The sequence below is a fragment of the Myodes glareolus genome, chromosome 8 (assembly GCF_982192425.1).
Source record: "Myodes glareolus chromosome 8, mMyoGla1.1, whole genome shotgun sequence".
NCBI lineage: Eukaryota > Metazoa > Chordata > Mammalia > Rodentia > Cricetidae > Myodes > Myodes glareolus.
The window spans coordinates 20,931,305-20,953,085 of record NC_142033.1 but is presented as its reverse complement, the minus strand read 5'-3'; the positions used below and the strand labels follow the sequence as shown (position 1 = coordinate 20,953,085).

Sequence of the window (21,781 nt, the reverse complement as noted above, 5' to 3'; positions counted from 1 at the left end):
TTGTGCAATAAACCATCACCCTATCTTGGTAGTTGACAATATACAAAAAGCAGCAAATATTATCAGTACAAAGCTCCAAACAGTGGTTATTTAGACAGATAATAAATGTTTAAAAACCAAGCTAATAGAAGTATAATTTGCATTAGAATGTTAATTTATTTTCAATCCACAAATTATATTAGTGAAATTTGTGAGAGGAAATACTTTAAAATTCTTGCTTTGACAAGTCTGTTTTTGACACACTGCTCCATGCTTTGGGTTATGCAGACATTGGATGCTCTTTGAGAATAAAGTGAGTATTTGATAACAGACATGTGTTATTTATCAGAAGAATACAGACTTCCAGGGATGGGCCTCTGTCAGGCTCATCTTCCTGATTTTGTCCCCTGACCATTTGTGCCCACTTTCACTTGTCATCTTGTTTTAATGAAGGATAGTTCTGATGCCTTTGTGTGCTAATTTTCTCTGAGATCAAATCTTCCATCTTTTAGGAACGTTCTTTGAGATACAGAATGTCTTAAGAAAAGAAAATTTTTCCACCCTACAGGAAAACCCTCTAAGATTCAGGATGTTCTGAGTGATACTGAAAAATTCTATCCTGTAATATAGCTTCTAGAAAGTAAACAACTGAAAAAAATTTGAGGAGTGCCCTGAGACCAACTAGTTTCACTTGATCCTCTATAATGTATATAAGCATTAAGAATTGCTGAAGTATACTCTTTTACCAGATGAATAACCCGGAAGTAAAAGAGATGATTCAAGCTGTCGAGAAGAGTGTTAGGACAACTGAGCTCGTTGTAGATATATTTTCCAACCTGTCAAGCTGCCTTCAAGTTGTGCAGTGAACTCAAGTTTTCAATTCCATGAGCCTGATTTTGTATACTCTAACTTTTTGTTGAAACAGAAAAACCCCAGAATTGTTTTAGTATAGAAAAATTTGTTGACCAGATTCAAACACTGACATAAAATGACATATGAATATATGAATACACTAACATATCAGATATTGGCCCATTAGAAACAGCCACAAAAAAATCTACTGTTTAAAGGATTATATCTGATACCAGTCTTGTGATAATAAAGGGTTATAGGATGAGGATGAATACATAAAAGATATAAAATGTTAGAAAGTAACTGTCATTTAAGGGTGGCAAATAAACTACTCAAATGTTTAAAACAAGGAATTTCTTTAAATTTATTAATATTCAGAGACATGTTCTGAAATTTATGAGAGACATTCCCTACAGTAACTAAGAAAATAATAGAGGTACTAAAACTGTCCCTCAAGCAAATTATTCTCATATTTGAAATATCAAACTCTGTTCAAACTGATAATGGGCCTTCTTTTCTTCTGTTTCCACCTTCTTCTTTCCCCTTCCTCTTCCTTCTTTTGAGACAATGTCCTATGTACACCTTCGAAATTAGCCACAGAACCCTTATAATATTTTAGGAGAAGACATCTCTTTCACTTGATGAAACTGAATCATCTTTTTGAGGACCCCATAGGACTCTGATGTCTGTCAGCCAGTGCTAATAAAGTTTTTTGCCTGAAGGATGATAAAATTTGAACCTTGTCTTGAACCCATCTTTTCCAGTTCCTCTAGCTATGTAGGCATCCTGACTTTAAAATTCTGATCTTCCAGCTTATTTCAACTAAGTGCTGGGCTAATTTGAATAGGCAACTACTTTCAGCTTCATTTTTGGCTTTTAAAGTCTCAAAATGGTAAAGGCAACATTGCAAATAACTTGGAATATGTATGTGTAGTAGAATCCATAATTGATATAAAAAGCGAAAAGATGAACTATGTCTTAAAAAGGAATTTCTGTTTTGTTTTGTTTTGTTTTTGAGACATTGTTTCTGTGTATCTTTGAGCCTGGACTGGAACTCACTCTATAGAATGAGGCTGGAATCGAATGCACAAAGATCAACATGCCTCTGCCTCTGGGTGTTGGAATTAAAGGCATGTACCATCACTGTTCTGCACTGTAAAGGAATCTTTAATATTGTTGAGAGGCGTAGTTACAGTCAGATAAAGTTTACATTTTTCTTTACTCTGAATTAGAGTGTCATCCTTAAATGGACATTCCAAGGGTACATAGCCACTTCAAGAACTAAACCAACAAGACTCAAAATTGGTTAGCAAATCAACTGTTCTCCTCATTGCTCAGATCCAAAGAGAACCTGCATTTCAGATTAAAATAAAATAGTTAAATCTATTGGCTGAAAGAGTTCCCACACAAGGCTGATTATATTTGTGCCTTACAGGGCACACTATAACAATTCCCAATGCCCTACCCAAAGACCAAGCCATGTCCTGTAGCATATATTAAGTGTGCCCTTCTCCTCTCTCTTTTCCACACTGCACAGGTCACATATTAACAAGTTGTTAGTGCAGAGACTCCATCTCATGAACATTGAAGAGTAGATAGAGTAGATTCAGCCCCGTGCCTGGTGGGACTGAATCATCTCACTGAAGACACCCAAGTATTTTCTGATACTCAACTGTCTGCCAGTTTTAAAGCCCTTGCTGAAGGATTATTTAACTTTGGGCCTTCTCTTGAACCTGTGTTTTTCTATACTTTCCTAATAATCTTCAATACATAATTTGAGTCCTCTTGGAATTGTGTATAAGAGAACCTATCTAGCTTGTGTGGCAGCTTGTATCAACCCTTTAAGTCAGAATATGAAGCTAGGATTAAGTAGTACTAAGCACTTGACATTAGTATTATTTCTTTGGTGAGTATATATGAAACATATGCTAATTTCTTCTAGCATACAAGGCACTGTAACTCCCCCAAAGTTTGGTAAATAGCTTATTAAAAAGTACAAGTGCACATACAATGTATTTCCTACCATTCATGTATTTTTGATGTTCATAGGCAATGTTGTATATTGTGTGAAGATATATTGTTGTAATTTATTTAATAAAGAGCTGGAAGGCCAGTAGTTAGGCAGGAAGTATAGGGGACTTTCAGGCAGAGAGAGGAAGTAGGAGGAGATAACTGAGGCCCAGGGAAAGGATTAGGAGAGAGGGAGAGGAAACAAATGGTGCAAGATGGAAAAGAGGTAACGCCATGTGATAGAACATAGACTAATATAAGTGGATTGATTTAAATTATAAGAGCTAGTTGAGACAAGCCTAAGCTAAAGCCTAAGCTTTCGTAATTAATAAGACTTCTCTCTGTCAGTATTTGGAGCTAGTAGCCTACAAAAATGCTTACTATAAAGCAATGAAGACTGAAATTTTCAATTAGCATATATCATGCTCCACAGCAAAAAAAATTACCCTTCTTCATACTCTGTCCTGAATACATGGACAATTGTTACTCTCAATTTTAGTCAGAGAAGCCCCTCTTTGCGTTGAGTAACTGTAAATGAAGCATGTCTGCTCTATATGCTGAGAATGAGTCGCAGTTGAATTGCCATCTCAAGAAAGGGGATTTATCCAGCCACATCTGTGACTGAAGGAATATTATAGAAGAGGGAATACAAATACTGTGACTCCATACATAGGGAGGGAGGCCAGAAGTTGCTTCTGGCCTTAACTCAGCCTGCATAGTCATTTCCTCCCAGCAGCTGCAACTGCCTGCAGTAGGGCTGTGCAAGCTTTATCCTGTGAAAACCAAAATTAATAAGCACACAAATAAAATATTTTTAATAGCAAAGTCAAAGCAACAGTCTTCCTACCCCAATTATCTTCTTAATCTAGAAAGTGTTTGGAAGCTTGACTACTAAGGTGTTTTAGATCTTCTTAAATAGACAGTCAATATTTTCTATTGTATATGCATCTTTTTCCCATTAACTTGATAGTCTACCAAGTCATTTCCAAGAAAAAACTTTACTCTTTGATATCATAGGTTCATCAAGTGAAATTCACTGAGACTTTGAAAATCTGCCACAGTTAACAGTTCCAGTAATGTTTAAAAGACCAAAGTTCAAAATGTCTTCTGATACTCAAAGTGAACATTTTACCATGAACTTGTATAAAATCAGAGCCAGGTTACAAAGTCCTCCCAAACAATGCCACATGATAAATACTTTCAATTCGAAGGGTAAAACTGGGAGTACAGAATGGAATGATCAGGTCCGAACAAGCTTTCCATTAGCAAGGAAAACACCAACTTCTGTAGTACCATGTCTTGCAATTTGGTTTGTGATGTAGTCATATTGACTTTAAAGAGACTGGGTAATTTCTATACTCATATTTGACCATCAGCAACATATAAACCTACTACAATAGCACTGCTACATCTAATTTTATTTTTTGAAATTAAAATGTTTGCCCATTTCTTTTCTTTCCTTCAATTTCTTCTCTGTACCCTTGCTTTGCTCTCTCTCTCTCTCTCTCTCTCTCTCTCTGTCTCTCTCACAACACACACACACACACACACACACACACACACACTCATATATACACATGCACAACTACATGCATGCACATACAACACCATAAATACAAAGATACATTTATAATATATATTTACCTAAATATATCAATACAACCTGCTAATCCAATATAATGTTACTTTTATATGGATTATTTCAGGTCATCCTAATTAGACGTTAATAACTTATCTAGGGACTGTTCCTTAGGGAAGACTATTCCTCCTACTCTGAGTATTTCTTAGTTGTCTCCAGTACTTTGCCTAAGACTGGGGACATATGTAATTTCTCACTTTAGTGTTCATATGTATAGTGGTCTACTTCTTGTTCAGGTCATTTTTAGGCAGCCATGTTGATGAGACTTCATGCATGTTGCTTCCTTGACATCTGGAAGAAAGATTCTCATAGAAGACTTTCTGTTTCTCTGACTTACAATTTTTTTTGTCGCCTTTCCATGGTGATTCCTGAGCCTTAGGAGTGGGTGCTGTGTTGTAGATAAGTCAGTTGGAGCTGGACACCAGACAATCATGTGTGCTCTGTATTTGATTGATTGTGATGTTCTGTATCAAATAGTGATTTAGTTTCTTTCTTATGAAAGGTGAACACTACTCTTTCCTGTGTATGTTGGTTTAGTAAAGTTCATTGTAAGTTCTCCTTGAATATCTATGATATCATCAACTCCATATTGCTAGCTAGATTTTCAGTACGTGGCATGATTTTCCTCTTCTTGAGTGACTCTTAAATTCAATTAGCAAGTTTTTTGTAGCCATCAGTACAGGGGTCAACTATTGTACTCATAATTCAAATCCCAAGGAATGAGAATATGACCATCCGATATTGGAGGCTATGAGAAGTCCTACATATTAGACATTTCTTTATTTTAGAGTCACTTCTAATCTATTGATCTTTTGTGAACATTCCCCAAATTTTAGTGAACTATTTTTATATGTAAATTGCATAAAATAAAATCATTTCCAATGTCTATAATTTTTATGATACACCTTTCAAAATGGACCAAGTGCTAGACTCAAAAGATGCCCCAATCGAAGTATAGGACTAGACTAGAAATTTTAGGTCAAATTTAATCTGTTGTAAATAATGAAAGACATACAGCAAGACATATAAAGAGGACATTACATATACTCAAGAAAAAGAGGGAGTCTTAAAATTAAATTTCTTATTTTGATAGTGAATAAATACTAGCTGATATGTGTATGACTGACTCTGAATTCAAATGTGGAAAGCACCCTTGACCATTTGTTTAGTGGAGTAATAGAAATGGCACACAATAAAAACTCACATAATCCACAAAATTACATGTACATAAGCTTACATCAATAAAAAGAATCCAGTTCTTGGTGTGGGAAGTCCTTCTGTATATGTGTTGCTTTTATTGGTTAATGAATAAAGAAGCTTCTGGGGTCTGTGACAGGGCAGAATAGAGCAAGGCACAAATTCCAAGCAGACATAGAAGAGAAAATAAGGCAGAGTCAGAGAGATGAAGACACCAAAAAAAAAAAATACAGACACCTGAACCTTAACTGTAAATGATGAGCATCATTTGGGATATAAAATAATAGAAATGGGTTAATTTAATATGTAAGAGCTAGATAGAAATACACTTAAGTTATTAGTCACAATATTGCAACTAATATAGTTTCTGTGTGATTATTTTGGATATGCATGGCTGGGAATTGAATGAGCAGTCTACATGCAAAATTCTAGCATAGGTCAGAAAGTTGGAAACTAAATCCTAAAACATCAGACAAGTAAGCAGATGGGTACATCTAATAATACCAGAACAAGACCACAATCAGCCCTTGGCATTCAGCTAGCTAAAACTTAAACTTTTGGGTGACACAGACTGTCAAGATCTTGTTAGAAGTCACTAACTGGACAGAGAGTTTGTCTTCATCAATATTGATTAGTCAATGCTGAACATATAAGAGATAACAGAAAGGAAGCCACTGAAACACTGATGTTCTACTCTGTGATTTGCGGATGTCTGCAATGAGAGAAAGAGAGAGAGAGAGAGAGAGAGAGAGAGAGACAGAGACAGAGACAGAGAGAGACAGAGACAGAGGAAGAATAAGAACGAGAGAGAGAGAATAGAAAAAGAGGAAGAAGTATGTCTGAAAATAATCCTAACTAGTGTGCTTCTGGGTGACAGTTGTGTTGCTTGGTCTGTTTGTGGGGTCCCTCATAGTGGGACAAGGACCTGTCCCTGATGGCTCCTTGGAACCAATTCTCTATGTTGGTGTGCCTTTCCCAGCTTTGATGGAGGGGAAGGATGTTGGTCCTGTCTTAACTTGATAGGCCATGCTATTCTGATTCCCATGGAGGGCCTGAACCTTTTAATGGAGGAGGCATAGATGGAGGGTGGTCAGAAAATGAATGAAGGGAATGGGAGGAGAGTAAAGAGGGGAAACTGTGGTTTGTATGGAAAATAAAGGAAAAAAATTAAGAAAAACAAAAATTAAAATAAAATTAACAGGGACAACAAAAAGAAAAACAAAAGACTGCATTTACATCTTTTACCATCATTTACAACACAATCTCATTCTCTTCTTAAACTTCTCTCACATTGTCTGTCTTTCCTGCTCTGAGGCAATCATCAGTAATATATTATGATAAGATGTATGAATTTTGTCAGTTATTGTTTTAATTTATTTGTTTAACTAACTTGCTCATACATATGTAATTACACAACACCAAGCTGCAAATACAACTTGTATGAATATAAGAAAGGATAGCAAGATGAATCATTACTTCTATAATTATTTTCACACTAATATTTCATAAAAGAATAAAGGTTGCTTCTTTGTTTAAATTTTTTCCACAATTTTTTTATTGATTGTGAATTTCACATTATACATCTCAATTCCACTCATTTCTCAGGCCTTTCAGATCCGCCTTCCATGCTTGTAACTTCCCTCCCCGAAAGAAAATAGAAAATAAAAATTACAAAAATGTCTCATGGGGGAAGCTGCAGTGTCTCACGGTGTGTCACACGGTGTACTCTTTAAGCAAACAGCTTTACTTGTGAATGTTCACTGCAATGAGTCATTGGGCTGGTTCAAGGCCTCTGGGATCTTCTACACTATTGATGCTGGATCCTCCCTGAGACTCCTCTGGGCTATCCTGTTGCTGCCTTGAGCCATGGAGATCCTGAAATTTTGGTTCTGCAGGAGCTGCCCCTCCCTTAACTCCAGCAGCTAACTAGATGTGCTTTGTGCTGTGTGGACCAGCTCAAAACCCAGAATCCAGGCCTGAGTGGTAGCTGAGTTGGTCACCAATGCTAGCTCTTCATGAAGCCTAGGCGAGGGGTGAGGCTGACTTTTCTGTCTCCACACTCTCAGGGCTAGCTGTTCCTCACCCATATAACCTGGGCCAACTCTCTGACACTGACAAGATCCAAAATGAGGGGTGAAAATCAACTTTCCCACACTAATGAGGCCATCCTCATCCACACCTGCGATTAGGCCCAACTCTTCCTAGCTGCTCAGGCAAGTTGCAGGGCGAGCCTACCCTAGTCCTGTGGCCAACAATGGGTGGGTTTAGCTCTCCCATGCCCACACCAGTGGGGCCAGCTATGCACACTGCCCAGAAGAAGGGCAGGTCCATGTTTTCAGCACTTGTATCACTGCTGGTGTGACTGTGTGGTGTTTGGTGAGGGTTTGTACCAGTTCAGCACCATACTCAGACAACAACATGGCCTCAAATGGGAGCCCAGACCAAGGAGGTCCATGTGACACAGACCCCTGCTACAGAAGGGCCATGAACTCAGCCATGGTCCTCTGCAGCAGCACAGGCTTAGATAACACCATGGTCTCTGATGGCAGTAAAGATCTCTCTCATCAAGCTGTTTCTTGCTGCCTTCACATCTCCTGATCCTCCTCTCTTCACAGAGAACAAACTGCTCCCACTTCACTTTCTTGTTCACCTCTCCACCACATATTTGCTCATCATAGTGCTGCATGTCCTGAATAACAAACGCCGAGGCCTCTCCTTAGATTTTAAATTTTAATTTTCGTTTTTAATTGTTTGATGAAAAAGAGGGTTTATTTCATCTCATAGCTCGCTTTCCATTGCTGAGGAAAAGTAGGCCAGGGGTTCAAGGAAGGATTCAGGAGGCAGGACAGAAGCTGATACCATGGAGGAACTTGGTAAGCACTTGGTTATTCCTTATCATTTGCTCAGCATTTTCTTTTCATTATGTCTTTTATTTTGTGAGATTATAATATAATTGCATTATTTCTTGCTTCCCTTCCTCTCTAATGAAGATATGCCTTGACAGAGTAATCAGTGAATGTTCAGAAGGCCGTTCATAAACTGGAATGATGCTGAAATGTAGTTCATGTGCCTTCTCAATGAGCTCTACTCACTCTTCATTTTCTTTCCTGTCTTTACAAACTTTCGATAAATGTATAAGAAGAATTTTATGGAAAGAAAAGCTATGACTGCCACACAGGCCAGCAGGAATCCAATCACATCCAGAGAGTTGTACTGGTACCAGTTGAGGTTGTGTGCGAGTGGTCTCAGGTGCTTGGCCCCTTTGTGGCGCATGACAAACTCAATCCAGAAGATGACTCTGTCCAGGGGTTTCATGGGCTGGTCATGATGAATAGTTGACAACCACATAGCATTCTTTTTATAACTGAAATAAGGAAAACAGACATTAACTTACATAAGAAATGAAAAATGCAAATATTTAAATTTTTGAGTAAACATTAAAGATAATCACACAATATAGAAGGAAAATGTATTTTGTTTCATGTTCATGACTGGGAAGATCTTCAGAGGCATGTCTGATTTCCTTGAGTATGAAGGATTAAGCATGTAAAAAGAAAAATAATAAAGATCAAATATCCCTAGAGTTTAAAGACAGCTAAGTCTTAAATACAAAATAAATCAAAATAAGATATTATTTGAATATATAAAGCTTCAGTTACCCATAAGCAATTATTAGTAAATTTTGTGTACAAAATGTGTACTAGTGTCAGGATGTATAAGTAGAAGCCAAATCACTATCAAGTCCTCATAGTGGTGCATATCTGTGTAAAGTTGATAATGATTGAAATGAGATTTTTATGTTACATGTATCAATGAATTTCCTGGTTCTGATTAAATAGCTCTAACAACTGCTCTCATTGATTTTATGTTTTTCTAATTAAGGTTATCAAATATTTGATGAAATTAATAGGAAAAATAATTTTTGTCTCTGTCACTGTACTGAAATTTTTATTACTTTTATTATTCTTATTATAAAGTATAATCACAATAAATTTTTGCTATTACTTTTAAATATGTATGTGAGAGTGTAAAGTTTGTAAATATGTGTGTGTGTGTGTGTGTGTTTGTGTGTGTGTTATGAGAGCTGCTAGAGTTAGTGTTACAGATGTTTGTAATCAACTGATGTAAGTGTTGGGAACAGAACTCTGGTCCTCTGCGAGGGTAGATCACCCATTTTCCACAGAGCCATCTTTCAAGTCTAATTTTTTCTCCTATTATTGATATTTATTTTTTGTTAGCAATGCCATTTTAGAAGTATGAATTGTAAAAATTTCACACTGAAGATCAAATACAATGTGTACTTGATTCTAATGCTGAAATAATTATTGATGAACATCTAAAGGAGAAGAGTTATAAAGACAAGTCATCAACTCTGATGTCAGTTTGATGCAGGAGAATTAGCAATGATAATAAGGGTAACATACTGCCTTTTTATTTACAAAGCAAGATGAGAAAATTATTTATTTATTCTCATTAAATGATTATTATTTCTTAGTATACATGTTACATCTATTAAAATTTAATTTGTAACTTATCTGATTAGGTAATGAGAAGAGGGAAAGCACCTTAGGGAAGGGTGAGGAAGGTTAATATAAAAAAAGTAAGACAATAATAAAGTACCAATAAAAATATCAGAAAAAGTCATAACAAATTTTACTTTTAATAATCAATCCAAATCCCCCATAACAAATAAAACTTTATGTATAAACATACATATATAATTTTAATGCTCTTTTCCTCTTCTGGACTGATGCTGCTCAATTGAAGAGTCAAAGAGCACCTAACATACACCTCAATACCAAATATAAATAATCCTCTTTATAAGAGGTTTGCCAGGTTTGTTCAAGAAACTTCCTAAAAATCGAGCCTATTGATGTTGCTTATTCTCTCAAGGTGGAAGGTAGGTTTCTATTGCTGAATGAGCATTCAATTAAGAAGCATAGCCCTGAGACCTGAAGTAAGAATAATATGATAAACAAATAACAACATATATATATAAATATATATATATATTTCAAAAGGTTATACTCACGAAGGATTATCTATGACAGCCTCCAGTGCACTGAGCAAATCTGACCTTGTCATTGTTCTGAAATCTAATGAAATAGCTGCTCCTTTGGCTACTATGTAGGCAATGTTATCATGTTGCTCTCCAAACAAAGGAATGCCAATCATAGGGATTCCAAAATGGATCGCCTCATAGATTCCATTGGCGCCACCATGAGTTACAAAGGCTTTGGTTTTTGGATGACCTAGAATAAGATGAATTCAGATTGACATTAATTAGCAGTCTTAGACATGAAATAAGAAATGTTCACTATCAGGAACTGAAAGGAGATTTTCTACATGAAGATTCATTGTACTTAATTCAATTTATTAAATTAGTTTACCATACAACTTTTGTTTCCCCTCAATTCTCATCCAAAGAAAACCTATGTGAAGATTCTAACACTCATAAACTTGATGAAATCTTTTCTTCTTTAATGGTGAGAAGAAATTAAATTTACAGAGATATATTTTGCAGAATTGCTTTGGACTTGAGAGTTGAACTGTGAAATCCTGGTTCCCACTGAAACACATGACATTCATGGTAGTTAAGAGAAAATGAGTATTAAAAATGACCAACTGCATACCAGAACTTGTTATCTTAAATAAATAATACATTCACTAAGTGTAATATAAAGGATTTTGAAGTCAACCAGGACAGGTTTGTTCTGAGTGTCTTACCTAGAAGGTCATTCTGGGGGAGCCATTTGTAAACTCTGGTATTGGGTCCTAAGGTATCTGGTGTTTTGCCCTCAAATCTCCAAAGAACCTGTTAAAGATTAGATAGTCTTTATTGCTGGAGCCAAATTTTGCATTATACAGATTAAATAAATTATATTTAGTGTTTTATATATATATATATATGTGTGTGTGTAACAGCATTCATAAAAATGGTGCTATGAATTTGAAAGAGAGCAAGGAGAATGGATATGAGAGGGTTTGGAGGAATAACAAAAAGGGAGAAAGATCAATTGTATTATAATTTTAAAAACAGAAATTATAAAAATAGATCTTTGTATATTTAAATATAATATACGTGAACACATCCAATAATAGGGATGAAGATTTCAGAAAGGGTTAATACTGAGAACTCTAGAGAGACTGAGAAGGAGACTGTGACAGAAGTGTCTGTGCTTATTTTTACATTCAGACAGGTTGAACATAATCATTATTTTTCTAAGCAAAGATGTTTAGACTAATGAGATATTTAAAGATGTATGAAAATATTTAATACACTCCCACAGCGATATAATTCAATCTCAGAGAAGAATTGCACAACTTTAATAACTCATATTTATATGAATATATTTTGACAGTTCTAATAGTCTATTTTTAACACTGATATATTTTAAATGCTTTGGGGGGTTTACTTTTATTCACCTGTTCTATGTTATTTTCATTAAATTTCAAGTTGTTAAACTTTGATTCCTTATTCGTGACAAATATTCCCGATCCATAGTTCTCTCTGGTCTGAAGTTCTTTGAAACAATACTATTGTGTTGACCAATAGGAATATGGAATCATCTGGCCCATTCAGGGAATAATTTTACATAGTGTAGTTATGGAACATGACCCAGGAATGGAGTCACATAAGCAGAATTCTGAGTGCTTGAGAGAGCATTCTGAGATAACAAGACAAGAATCTTGTGACCTCAATTTCTTCAAAATGCTAGATTTTTTTGTAAGTATGTTTCACCCTCCTTCCAGGTATAACAGATAAGAGTGGGTGTATTTCAGGTTAACCACTACTGCTTGCTATTGTCATCGAGATAAAGATTAAACTGTCCCTTGTGCATTTCTGCTGTGGTTCGATAAAAATACCCCCCCAAAAGAGTGGCAATATCAGGAGGTGTGGCCTTGCTGGATGAAGTTTGTCACTGTGGGGTGAGCTTTGAAGTCCCTTTCCTCAAGCTTATCTCAGTGTGACTTTCAGTCAACTTCACAATCAGAATTGCTAATGAAAATATTCAGTTATTTTCATTAGTCCTAGAAAGGACTAGGGAAGAGTTACAAGGGATTATGGAGTCTATATTCCCACGTGCACAAAAATATAAACATGACTTGGGATTTCATAGAAGTCAAAATTATATGAAATCTAGTGACCCTGTCTTGTCTGTTTCTAAAGAAAAATATGGGATCTTCACAAGGTTTCCTGAGAACAGTGAAGAATAGGCAGATGGAGATCTCTTTTTCTCCCTGAAATTCTCCTAGTTTTATAATTAAAAAATAATCTGGTAAATGGAGATGGTTGATTGACTTATGAAATATTATTGCCACCATGTGGTCAATGGGAACTTTACAACCTGGTTTACCTAAAGACAGCTATTGTTGGCATTTAATAATTTTGCATTTGTAAAATTGGTTTTTTACTAAACATATTCATCATCATAAAGGTACATTTTGGCTTTTCTGTTCCTTCGTTCAACCATAAAGGATCTCTGTTCTGATATTAATAGACTGTATTAAACCAAGACATGACAAAATCCCCTATTATGTGTCAATACTGTGCTGCAAATGATTTAGAGTCTGTGAGGGAGGCCTTCCCTTGAATGGGCCTAGATTTGATAGTTTCAAACCTTGGACAAATTGCTAAGGTGAATATTTAATATTGCAAATTTGATCTGTCTGCCTGGTTTTCCCTTCATTCTTCAGTCCCTACCTGTGGGACCCTCCTGCCTGACATACCCTGCCCCCTATCTTGAACTCTCCAGCCCAATGGACTGGGCTGTTCTTCCCTACATAATCCAACCATTATGATATCCTGCCCTTTTTCATGCCTTTCCTCTCCAGGCTGCTTCACCTGATTCCCCTCTCTACCCTCATCCTTCCCCTCACCCCTCTCCTCACATGGCACAGCACAGGCTGGTCATGAACTCTCTGCACTCTTTGAGATGTCGCTGTCTCTGCCTCGGGCTATGTTCTTTCATATATCTATAATAAACCTTCTTCTGCAGCATACAAAAGAACAGTTACATCCTTTCCTTACATTTTTATTTTTTTTAATTCAATATTATTAATTATATGAATGATGTCTTGTTAGTCTTCCCCAAAGAGAAAGAGCTACAATCCATCTAGGACATGACTCAGGATGTACTACATAAATATGGGTTAATTATTACACCTGAAAAAGTACAGCAATGAAACAACTGTGTAGTATCTGGTGTAACTAGTTACTACAACAACATTCAAGCAACTCCCCACCTCCTTTAATGTCCATTAGACAACTTATAAACATTAAATTACTTTCATAAACTATTAGGGTATGTTAATTTTCTGTATACCATTTTATGAATTCCTAATTATGACATAACCAATCTATCTAAATCTCTGAGAGAAAGCATTCTATAGTTCTTAATTTTATCTTGAGTGATAAAGGAAAATTATATTTATTTGATTTTAAATTAAAGGAGGCATTTTTATATTGTGTAGAGTCACAGCCACAAATTTGAGTAACATCTTTTGTGGTGACATCTGTCGGGTTCAGCCTTGACAGGTTTTGCAAGTTTCAGTTTAGCAGCCTGTGGATTAGAAAAGTCAGGTAGGAGGAACAGAGCTATGAAAGAAATTCAGACTTATATGATAGAAGCAGGAGGATTATCCAGTGAATACTGAATAGTGTATATGCCTGTGTTTGTTTTTCATATGCTTATATACCCCAATTCAAAAAAGGGAGAAGGCAAAAGACTGATTTAACATGACACAAAGAACAAATAGAACAATTAATTCCTTCAATACTTCAGATGCAAACTCTATTTCCTAAGATAAGCATTCTGATGTTTTAGGCAAGACATACAGTGACTACACTTTAGACCAAGTATCTTGTAGGCAGCCACTCCCTGAGGCAAACCTATCTTATTCTTAAAGGAACAGAAATAGGCTTGAATTCTCTGGCCTTTGCTCAATGTGGAGTGGAACCACTTCTGTGGGCCCCCACAGTGTGGATAATTTGCTGCCTTTAAACTTATTTTCACTACTCGATTATCTCCTCGATGTAGTGTAACACAAAAGGATAAACCTTTAGAATGGATTTATTTACACCATAACGGCCATAAAATACTGACTGCTTGTCTTCTTTTTCTTGTTCAATCAGTAAATCAGGGGAGGACCCAATGTCAACAATCATATAGTTTTGAATCTTGCTGTACTGTATTCCCCTTAGTAACAATCAGTTTTAAAGAGAGTTACAGAAGTATATGGCTTTTCAATTTTTATTTGTACATTACTATGGAGGGTAGAAAACTGTTTTACTTTTAACTTCATACCCTATTATTTCTTGAAATGTGTTTTTGCTCTTCTCCCAGATGTAGTAGAAAGGAGTGTGTTTACTTCAGGGTAACCACTACTGCTTGCTGCTGTTTTCTAGATAATGTCTAAACTGCTCTTTGTGTGCCTCTGTGGAAAAACAGGTTTTTGTCACACAGGGATTCTCATTATGGTTGTATACAGCTTTAACTCATGTATATTTTGCTCATAAGACCTTTCTTAACCTTCAGCCCATACGTTGTCTGATTCTCTGCATAAAGTTGACTCTGGCCTGAGACTTTATTCTACCTCATTTTCTGCCCCGTTCTCCCAAGTCTCACTGGCCCTGGAGCAAGAACAGTTTAGGTTTTAAAATAAAACATTCAACCACTTGTATCACATTCACCCCCCAAAACTATTGTTTTTGTAAAGTTATTTATTCAGAGCAATAGGCTCAGAACATGCCTGCACACTGGGACTCCATCTGCCATCTAAACGACGACTATGACCACAGAAAGTGAAACTGACATCTCTTTTTGTCTTCACTTCTTTGGGAGGTCAGATAGTATCCTGTTATCATATTCATTCCCCTACATCAGTCTTCCCTAAATCAGCCCTTCTCTATCCATTCCACTCGGCATCCCTAAAATAGGTTCCCTCAAGACCAGTTGTGTACTCCAAATAGTCATGAATGCTCTGTGACAGAAAAAACAGTCTCAAGCTGAAGCCTAGGATAATTGTTAGTGTTGAAATTCTCAGACAGACGTTATAGAATGGAACATTAGCCACACGGTTAACATGAATTTGCTACGTGACTGATAAATTCAACTACAGGATGACATCAAAAAATAATGTAGGTAATTAAAGAGAGGCTGTTCCACTACAAAACCTAAAAACATTCATAAACATTCATTTTAATCCATGGAAAATTACTTTGCAGTATGCTTTATGAAGTGAGTCATCTGAAACTTTATTTTTTACCTTATGTTCTTTTGGTTCCTTTCTTATTTTCCTATATCTTGAGTGGTAAGACTTTACTCTGACTGGTTTAGAGCAGAGTTGTGAGTTTCATCTTTTATGATGCAAACATCACTGTGAGGGAAGTACCCATCTTTAACTTTTCCTTAGATATTTCTTCTACAAATACTGGCAGACCAACCAGAAAATAGATTTTTTTTCTTCTATTGCTTTTTCTCTCAGTTAGCCAAAACTGTACTTTTATTGACAGTTGGTGAACCTCTGACTCCCTTCCTTTGAAAGGCCCTCTTAACAGCATCCTGAACACCAAAATTATGGTGCAGAGTCATGCTGCATTTCAAACTTTTTCAACACCTACTTTCTGTTATTCTGATAGAAATATTAAATACAAATTAACTCACCCCTGAAAATCTAATGTATGCAGTGACTTTAATTAATGAACAAATAGAACAACTGACTCTGAAGAATTTGGCTGTGTCTATATACTCTTGATAGCAATGTCATCATCATGCCAGCATTTCAGAATGTTCCCATATTGATCACTGTGTTTATATCCAAATCACTCTCAGTCAAAAACACCTTCAACTGTATTGAAACATCTATTGTAAATATAAATTTCTAAATTTGACTAAGGGAAATTAGAGCTTCCTTAAACTCTTCTTTCACACAACCATTGCTATAATCAGATCTTTCAAGGACGATCACAGACTTAGTATAGAGTCACGTCCCATGGAAAGATTTCCCTCACCTTTTGTGGAATCTGGGCAAGGGCCCATGCGATTGCATTGGCTTTGTCTTCTGACACATTTCTGACCATTGACCCCAGAGAAAACACCACAACACCATGCTCTCCAGAAGTCTGGACAAAGTCTTCCATTTCCTGTGAAGAGAATTTACTTCAAAACAAATTATAGGTGTACAATAATCACTTATGAAACCTTTGTGGAGAAACTAGGAGAATAAAAATTGTAGTGTTTATAGGAATATTTAATAAAGTGGTGTTAAAACATACAAAGACAAACATGTCAATATCAAAGACTTTGAATTTTGCAGGCATCCACACAAACTATACTCACACATTGTCCAGCAAACGTTCAAAATATTTTCCTTTGGCAAAATTAGAACTCAGGAGTGCAAGTATATTCTATAAAGCTCTCAAAAATTATTGCTTCAATTGCAAGCTTTCTTCCTACAGAAAGGGTGGTATTTTTCCCTTGCTATTTAATTTTTCTACTATAATGGCTGATTTAATCTTATTAACTAGTGTTTGTTGAAATAATATTTATGTTATAGTATGTACATATGTGGTGATTTTCACAAACTTCCTACTATGCTTAAGAAAATGTTTGGTTCTTTGTAAAATAATCATAAATACAGGATAAACATATACTATATAATAACTTTCTGATATGGTGTATAAATAGAGTATTTTCAGAGCTGATATTTAAAATTTACTGGTCGGAGAGAAACTATGTCTATGCTATTTGTTTGGATATCAAACATTTACCTTGGATATATGTTAATCATAGCTTTGGTGATGAGCAGTTTATGATTGATAAGCACAATTGAGTTAATTTTTCTGTCTTTTGTCCATGTGTTTATATGTGTGTTTGCTTGTGTGCACATTTGTGTTTGTGTATATGTGTGTGAACATGTGTGTGCTTATGTGTGTTTCTGCAAATATGTGCATGTTGCTTATGTGTCTGTGCCCATGTGCATACCTATGTGTGTGTGTGTGTGTGTGTGTTGTTTTGGGTATGCTGAGGAGGTTCCTTGTTTTTGTTTAGCACATAGATGCCAAAAGTTAAAATCTAATGTCTTCTTTTATCAGTATTCAACATAGGTTTTGAGATTGTCTCACATTGAACACTAATGTCACCATTTTTTTAACAGGCTAGTGGTCAGCATAATCCCAGAATCAACCTTTTTCTGCAACCTCAGTGCTCATGTCATAGAACTGTGCTGGGTTACCAAACTTTTTACCTGGGTGTTAGGATTCAAAGTTACATCCTCATAGTTACTAGGTAAGGACTTTACACAATGGCCAACAACCTATGGACCCTAGTTAACCTAATTTAATTTACTGATATGAATATTTCCTAGGTTTATCATATTTTTCCTTTGTTAATTGAACTCCTATTTAGCAGGAGGCTTAAGTCCAGTTCCTATATATCTCTATCCCTGGGAGAAAAATGTACTGAAGGGTGTATAATCACGTTCACAAGAAGGAGATCAAACTGAAAAAGATATCTAAAGAATATATTTACCTTAGGCAAGGGTTTAGCAGGTTTGCTGTGGAGACCTCCAACAAAATCAACGTTTGGTAAGGTTGGGCGAGGAAACTCCAAATCCCAGTAGGTTCTAATGAGCCACATTTCTGCTTTTCCTATTGTCTCAGTTAAGGTAGTGGGCCTTCCTAGAAGGAGAAATGAACAAATTAGAAAGAGAAAAGTTGACAGGATTGTCATATGAATATAAAATATATTTCTTTAAAATGATGGAAGAATATATGTTTAATATGAAACATGTGCTTAATAATATTAAACATTGATTTAAACATCAATGTTTCTTCATATGTAACATAATTTACAGTATATTTGACTTATATAATATACATAAATATCAGTTTTGGATTTATTTTTAAAACAAACTGTAAGCATTACCTAATGTTTCCACAGTAATTTGAAATAACCCACTAAACCACCATTTAATGAGCACACATTTTAATCCTTTCTACATCTTTAAAAGGAACAGTGCAAATATAGACACACAGTCCAGGTCCAAAAGTAACATCACACCATGTACCACGGCCAGATTTCCCCAGGGTTCTTGTAGTGTGTATCTAGTCCTTCTTCCTTGTTTTGCTAAGGGAGCTGTAAAGTTTATGAATGGATGAATTTCTGGTTAGTGCTTCAAATTTTGTTTCATATTAAGAAATTTAATAGTACTTATCTTACAAAAACAATCACAATATTTTCAGAAATTATGAGAATAGAAACTTTGGCTAGTATTACCTATGACATACTTTTAAAGAGAAAAGAAAACAAGACATCAAAAAATAAAGACCAGGTATGTGTATATCCATGCTTCTGTACTGTTTAAATAATGGCTGTTAGAAAAGTATACAATAAAAACGTATGGTGTTGGTAGAAACCCCTGTTCTACTTTTCAGCCTGTGACCTAACATTGTATCTTTCAAGAGTAAAGGAATTCTTTACAGAAAATACAGAGAAAATATTTTATAATATATATTTTCTATTTATGTATATGTGTCTGTTTATTAATACCAAGTTTATTTAAGAATTGGCAAATACCATAAAAGAGCAGCAGGTCCCCTAAAACAGAAGTTACAGGCAATTTTGAGTCACTGTTCATGGATGAGTGCTAGGAGCAGAACTCAGTTACTCAAAAGGAACAGAAGAAAAACCTCTTAAACTTTTAGTCATATTTTCAAGCCCCTCAGTTTATTTTAAAAATAAAGACAGCTGCCTATGTAAGAGAAAGTAATTTTTAATGTTATGTACATATTGAAACTCTAAAATATTTTATTCCTTGATATATATTAATTTTGATTTGTATAACTAGCTAGCTACTTATTAAAACAGATTAAAATTACAGCAAAACAAGGAAGAACCACTTAAGAAAAGTCTACTTGCTTCTCTTGGCGGCTCTGTATCTTACCAGAAAGTTCTGTTTAAGGTCTAATACATACTTCACTTTGATCAATAATGTGAGCTTTTACAGTGACTTTGGTAGCTATTAGCATATTACATTTGATCACCTTTAAAAGGCAAGTTGACTTTGTATTTTATGGACATGACTATAGATTTAAATACTTGTGAAATTTAGGTCACTGAGCTACTGAGAAGAAACATAACTTACCCAATGTTTCACTGTAAAACTGACTCCATTTCTTCTCATTAAATGTCTGGAACCAAAAGTCAAAATACAGCATACACATCATATTTTTTACCCTCTCCATGAAAGTCATTTGACCACCTAGTCCTGACAAAATTACAGGTACATAAGAGGGAGGAACTAGAAATTTCCCACTGTACTTTTCCATTGTGTAGCCAGGAGAGAAGCGAAGACTGTACAGAAAAGGGATATGGAGAAGTTCAGCTATCAACTCCCCACAGGGAGCAATGGCATCTGAGAAAAGGACATCAAACTTGGATCTCTGCAGTTTTGTTATAAGTTGTTTGTTTGAAACTGTTTCTTTGCAAAGCCTTAGATAGGTATCAGATAATTCATTAACCATGTTTTGTAGTGAAGGAGAGAAGGATAAACACAAATCTCTTGGTACCTCATTAGTCCATACATCCACAAACTTTGTGAAAACCTTGACCAGATCATCTTTACTGACAGATGTAGGAAAACTCTCAAACTTCAGACCAGGTGATTTTTGGGGATCAAGAAAGATGGACGCTGAAGATCTCAGAACTGTCACTTCATGACCCCTCTGTACAAGTTCATCCAGTATTGTCTTTAGATTCAGCCAGTGACTGTATTCCAATGGCCATACCAACACCTTCCCACAGCTCCCAGATCTGAAGTAACAACTCATCTGTAGGAGCAGCAGGACAGACATCCACTTCACAGTCATCATGGGACATCAAATCTTCTGTCTCAGTGTGTCCCCTGTGTCATCGCTTATCCTTATATCTAAGGAGAAAAGGCCTTGAGTTAAAATATAACCGAGGTTGACCAAAGCAAATGCAGTAAATGACCACATTGAACTTCTGTCTAATGGAGATAGTAAAAACAAATATTAATTATTCATATTTGCATCTCAGTGTTTAATGACAAATGTTTTGTAATGAAGCAAATTCAAGAGTCCGTGACCTGTTTGCATAACTGTTCTTTTTCTAAGATATTTGCACAGTAGCAAGAACATTGCTTAGCGAGAGGTTAGTCAGCAATTTCTTCTCAACAAAGAAGCCAATATGAAGTACTGGCATAGCTTATAAGTATTTCTTATTTAAGAAATTATTATAAGAATGTTGATAAATGTATTCACATGCATATAATTTCTTAAATAGCTTGGTAGTGCACCTAAAGAACTCTGCTGACTGAAGCCCTAGGAAGCAGATAAACAATAGCCTCCTCCTACACATGTCCCTAGGGAAAAAGTAGATTAGCAATTGAATTGTTAGACTCATATTTGACAGACTAACGTTAGTGATATTATCTGCTAAGGCGGTCAGTTGGTTCATCTTACCTGTCCACAGGCCCTTCATAAGTCCAAGAATTAGTTGAATAGCTTGTTATCAGGATCTAGTTCACAAAGGCTCTAAAAATTACATGAGTGCATGCATCTACATTCCCTCCTCTCAAGGAAACACTATGATGACCATTTCTGAGGTCATCAATTTCTGTAAGATTGCACATCCAGATTCTGGATACTGACTTGTGACTTTAGTTTTTGAATGACCTAGGATCAGAAGAACAACAGAAAATATACTAAGTAGAGATCTTAAATATAGGTAATAATCTATAATCAAGTGATCAAAGAATCAGGGTATTTTTAACATTAAAAATTGAATTATTTACATTGTTTTAAAGACTCACAGCAAGAATCATCTAAGACCAAAATAGTGTAACTGAGAGAGCTGCACCTTTTGTTTTCTTTTAAAGGTGATGCTAGGATTTACAGGAGAATTAGCTGAGTGATGAATGAATGACAGATGTGGCACGTGGTGGCACTGGAACAATGAGAAGGGGTTTTCAATTGAATACATAGAGTACATTGTGGATGGAAGAATTTGAATGTTTAAGAATATCATGTGTTTGTTATAACTAATCAACTTATAGAGTTCACATGTCAGTGCCATCCAT

At 35.6% G+C, this 21,781-nt stretch overlaps 1 protein-coding gene across 3 annotated transcripts; it reads right to left on the bottom strand.

Annotated features, from left to right (window-relative positions):
- Positions 1-8,393: 8,393 nt before the first annotated feature.
- Positions 8,394-20,597, bottom strand: LOC125408174 (UDP-glucuronosyltransferase 2B17-like). Of its 3 annotated transcripts, XM_087908922.1 has the most exons (7): positions 20,250-20,597; positions 19,826-19,871; positions 18,211-18,359; positions 16,692-16,823; positions 11,405-11,492; positions 10,710-10,929; positions 8,394-9,041 (listed from the first exon to the last, which is right to left on the bottom strand). In XM_087908922.1, the coding sequence occupies exons 1-7, from the start codon at positions 20,550-20,552 to the stop codon at positions 8,762-8,764; spliced, it is 1,218 nt and encodes a 405-aa protein (XP_087765048.1). In that variant the 5' UTR covers positions 20,553-20,597; the 3' UTR covers positions 8,394-8,761. The 3 variants fall into 3 exon arrangements, with proteins under 3 accessions (XP_087765048.1, XP_087765046.1, XP_087765047.1); XM_087908920.1 differs by having other exon boundaries at positions 19,826-20,597; XM_087908921.1 differs by lacking the exon at positions 16,692-16,823 and having other exon boundaries at positions 19,826-20,597.
- Positions 20,598-21,781: the final 1,184 nt, after the last annotated feature.

Excerpts from the sequence above, each read along its gene's own strand:
- LOC125408174 (XM_087908920.1), bottom strand. The coding sequence starts at position 20,552 with ATGATGACTGTGAAGTGGATGTCTGTCCTGCTGCTCCTACAGATGAGT. Across the intron at positions 16,824-18,210 it reads CTGCTAAACCCTTGCCTAAG|GAAATGGAAGACTTTGTCCA; the intron begins GTAAATATATTC and ends TTCTCTTCACAG. Across the intron at positions 9,042-10,709 it reads GCTGTCATAGATAATCCTTC|TTATAAAAAGAATGCTATGT; the intron begins GTGAGTATAACC and ends TCCTTATTTCAG.